Raw genomic sequence first — 3,516 nt, 5'->3', positions numbered from 1 at the left:
TTCCTTGACTTTGGCTAGTACTGAGGCTGTGGGTTTGAGACTCATGGGCATTGTTGATGATGATGAGGTTAGAGTGAATGGATGTGATAAGATGAAAATAGGGTGCGATAAGAGGTGAATGGGATGTGGTGTGATGAAACGAATGGAGATGAGATGAGAAGTAAATGGATGTGGATGTGTATGTGAAAGAATATGATGTAAATGGAGATGAGATGAGAAGTAAATGGATGTGGATGTGTATGTGAAAGAATATGATGTAAATGGATGTGGATGTGTATGTGAAAGAATGTGATGTAAATGGATGTGGATATGTATGTGAAAGAATGTGATATAAATGAATGTGGATGTGGATGTGAAAAGATGTGATGTGATGCAAATGGATGTGAATGTGGATGTGGATGTGAAAGGATGCGATGTGATGTAAATGGATGTGAATGTGGATGTGGATGTGAAAGGATGTGATGTGATGTAAATGGATGTGAATGTGGATGTGGATAAGATGTGATGTAAATGGATGTGAATGTGGATGTGGATAAGATGTAATGTGATGTAAAGGGAAGTGGATATGAATGTGATGTGGATGCAGATGAGATGTGATGTGATGAAAAGGGATGTGGATGTGAATGTGATGTGAATGTGGATGAGATGTGATGTGATGTAAAGAGATGTGAAATGATGTGAATATATGTGGATGTGAAGTGATAGATGTGAATGTATGAATAGATGTGGGTAATCGTACATGTGAATGATTGGATGGATGTGTATGAATGAGATATGATGTGGATGTGATGTAATGTGGATAGAATATATGTGATGGGATGGTGATGAGAATGAATGTGAGGGATATGAATGAATGTGATGTGATGGATGTAAATGGATGTGATGTAAATGAATGTGATGGATGTGAATGAATGATATGGGATGTGAATGGATGGATGTAATGTGATGTAAATCGCGATGTGAATGAATGAGATGTGATGTGAAATGGATGTGATGTAAATTGGGATAGATGTGAATGGATGATGTGTGATGTGAATGAATGTGATGTGATGTGAAATGGGATAGATGTGAATGAATGAGATGTTATGTGAATGGATGAGATGTGATGGGATGTGAATCGGGATAGATGTGAATAAATGAGATGTGATGTGATGTGGATCAGGGTAAATATGAATGGATGAGATGTGAATGAATGTGATGTGATGAGATGTGGATATGGGTAGATGTGAGTGGATGAGACGTGATGAGGATAAATGAGGAAAGATATGATGAGATGGAAAATGATGTGATTGGATGAGAATGGGATTATATATGAATTGGATGTGGATTAAGTAATGTGGATTGATGTGGAACAATGTGAAAAGATGAGAGTTTGTTATAGAAACTGTATTTATGACCTGTTTTTAAATGACTGTTTTATGTCAATAATGCTGGGGAAGCAACTATCTTGTGAATGAGGTCGTGGAGACCTAACTGATAAAGTTACAACAGCTGACGGAGAGTCAATGGAGGACGTCTCGCATAGCAAGGTCGGCCAAGGTCTTGACCAGCCTCGGTTCAATTTAAATGGTGAGCTTCCAGTACGGTGGATGAGGGATAAAGGAAGCGGCCTATGAGTGAAGCGCTATAGGTAACCTGCGAAGGATCCTAAAGGGTGCTGACCATACGGTGCTCGGGCTCTGGGTCGCCAAAGATACCCACACGTGCGTCGAGGAAGATATTGAAACAAGGAGTAAGAGTTGTTTTCTGAATTCAGGCATGGATCTGGTTGATTGACCTTGCTGGTCCTTAATGGATGAGTCCATGGCTCTTTTATATAGATTTGTTGGTTGATCTTGCTGATCTTCAATGGAGATTCCATCTAGATTTTTATAAGTGAATATATTGTCGGGTACTATAAGCTAGGAACTATCGAAAAGGCCCCTGTGGACAGGTGGTGAGCGTTCTGGTTGTTGCCAAATGATGCCATAGGTACACCGATGAGGGAATAATTGGAAATTAGAATTCAACCGGATATTTGGAGGATTATGATCAGTGACACTATGGTTTCATTAAAAGATTGTTTTAAAGACAGGTGAATCTGTGAAAAAAGCAATTTCATATTGGGTGTGTAAGTGGTGTGACTATTGGGGGTGTGCATGAAGTGCCGGCTAGGGAGCCTGGGAGCTCTTTTCCATGGTACCCAAGACAAAACCTAACCAAATTCCTAACTGGATCCCATCACTACAGTGGTTGGGCGGTTAGCTAACCCATGGGACTGGATGGGGTTAGGCTAGACTGACGGATCCCTAAAATGAGACTCAATTCTGTTATGGTACGATAGATGAATTAAATCCCGGATAGAAATTATTCTATGGAAAAGAATCAACGGCTGTGCCTCTCAACAATGAGGAAAAAAGCATTGGTCTCTATGATCCAAGTGCAAGTCTTTTCCTTGATCTGACCTCGGGACTTACGGGCTCTGATTTTATATTCACGTGATCACAAATTTTTTTTTGTTAATAACATGTGTTAACATGTTATTAACATGTTCACATGTTAACATGTTCTCAAAAAAGACGGTAGCAAGCGACCTGGTAACCGGATAAAATCCCGCCGGGCTTTTGCTATACCCGGCGGGCCCGCCGGGACACAGCAAAACCCGGCGGGTCCCTGCGGGGTCGTCATCTAGCCCGGCGGGGTACAATTTCCTATATATATGGGCCCGGGGGGCCCTTTGGGAGTGCGTAACCACAGAGATGATAAAGGAAATATGGCCATGTCCAGATGGCAAGATTAAGAAGGGAAGATGGAAGAAGAGAGAATTTCCTTACAACAAATCACTGTTATATGTATTCATTGTTATATGCTGTGTCAAACTTCTACGGGAAAGAAGAGAGAATTTCCTTACTGTTTCGAAAAAGTGCTGACCCAAACAGACACAAGAAGAGGGTCTCACAATGCGCCCTATTTGGTAAACCCTCCGGCTGCCATTTTTGCAGACTAGTTTTCCACTTCCATTTTGCTTGCATTAAGGTCGTGCTATTTGATGTCTTGCAGCGGTTGCAACTCTCTGTCACTAAAGCTTGCCTGGATCTGGGTGTGGGCGGAGACATTGAGTTGGAGGAAGAGATCGGGCAGGTGTGGAATGTAGGGCTAAAACATCCGAGCAGTGGGAGCTTCATTTGCAAAGGATGGAAAAAGTTCGCCCGCTCTACTACAAGCTCCAAGTGGGGGATATCGTGAAGATGAAGATAGTGAGCCAGCATCGAATCTTAGTGCAGATCAGGCGACCCCCTCATAACGCCACCACCTGCATGCGGCCGTCAATATACAACTTAAGAGGACCAGCACGACTCTCCAATCCAACAACAGCCCATAATGCAAAATACAACTCAAGAGAAAAACGACCACCCTCCCATCCAAGCGCCCATAAGGAGGAAGGTGTAGAAGTTGCTCAGAGCTCGGAGTTGGCAACGGCACCCATTATCTCAAAAAGACATCCCCTATGCTACATAAAACTAAAGGCTTCTAACG

The 3,516-nt window shown here is 42.2% G+C and overlaps 1 protein-coding gene across 1 annotated transcript; it reads left to right on the top strand.

Moving 5' to 3' along the window:
- The first annotated feature begins 2,716 nt into the window (after positions 1-2,716).
- On the top strand, positions 2,717-3,257 carry LOC147636441 (uncharacterized). The gene is made up of 2 exons (XM_086801150.1): positions 2,717-2,953; positions 3,040-3,257. The coding sequence occupies exons 1-2, from the start codon at positions 2,789-2,791 to the stop codon at positions 3,223-3,225; spliced, it is 351 nt and encodes a 116-aa protein (XP_086657276.1). The 5' UTR covers positions 2,717-2,788; the 3' UTR covers positions 3,226-3,257.
- Positions 3,258-3,516: the final 259 nt, after the last annotated feature.

Source organism: Cibotium barometz, chromosome 8 (genome assembly GCF_041138505.1).
Source record: "Cibotium barometz isolate CiBa-2024 chromosome 8, ASM4113850v1, whole genome shotgun sequence".
NCBI classification, from domain to species: Eukaryota; Viridiplantae; Streptophyta; class Polypodiopsida; order Cyatheales; family Cibotiaceae; genus Cibotium; species Cibotium barometz.
Note: the sequence above shows the minus strand (reverse complement) of the source record. Positions and strands in the feature narration are given on the sequence as shown.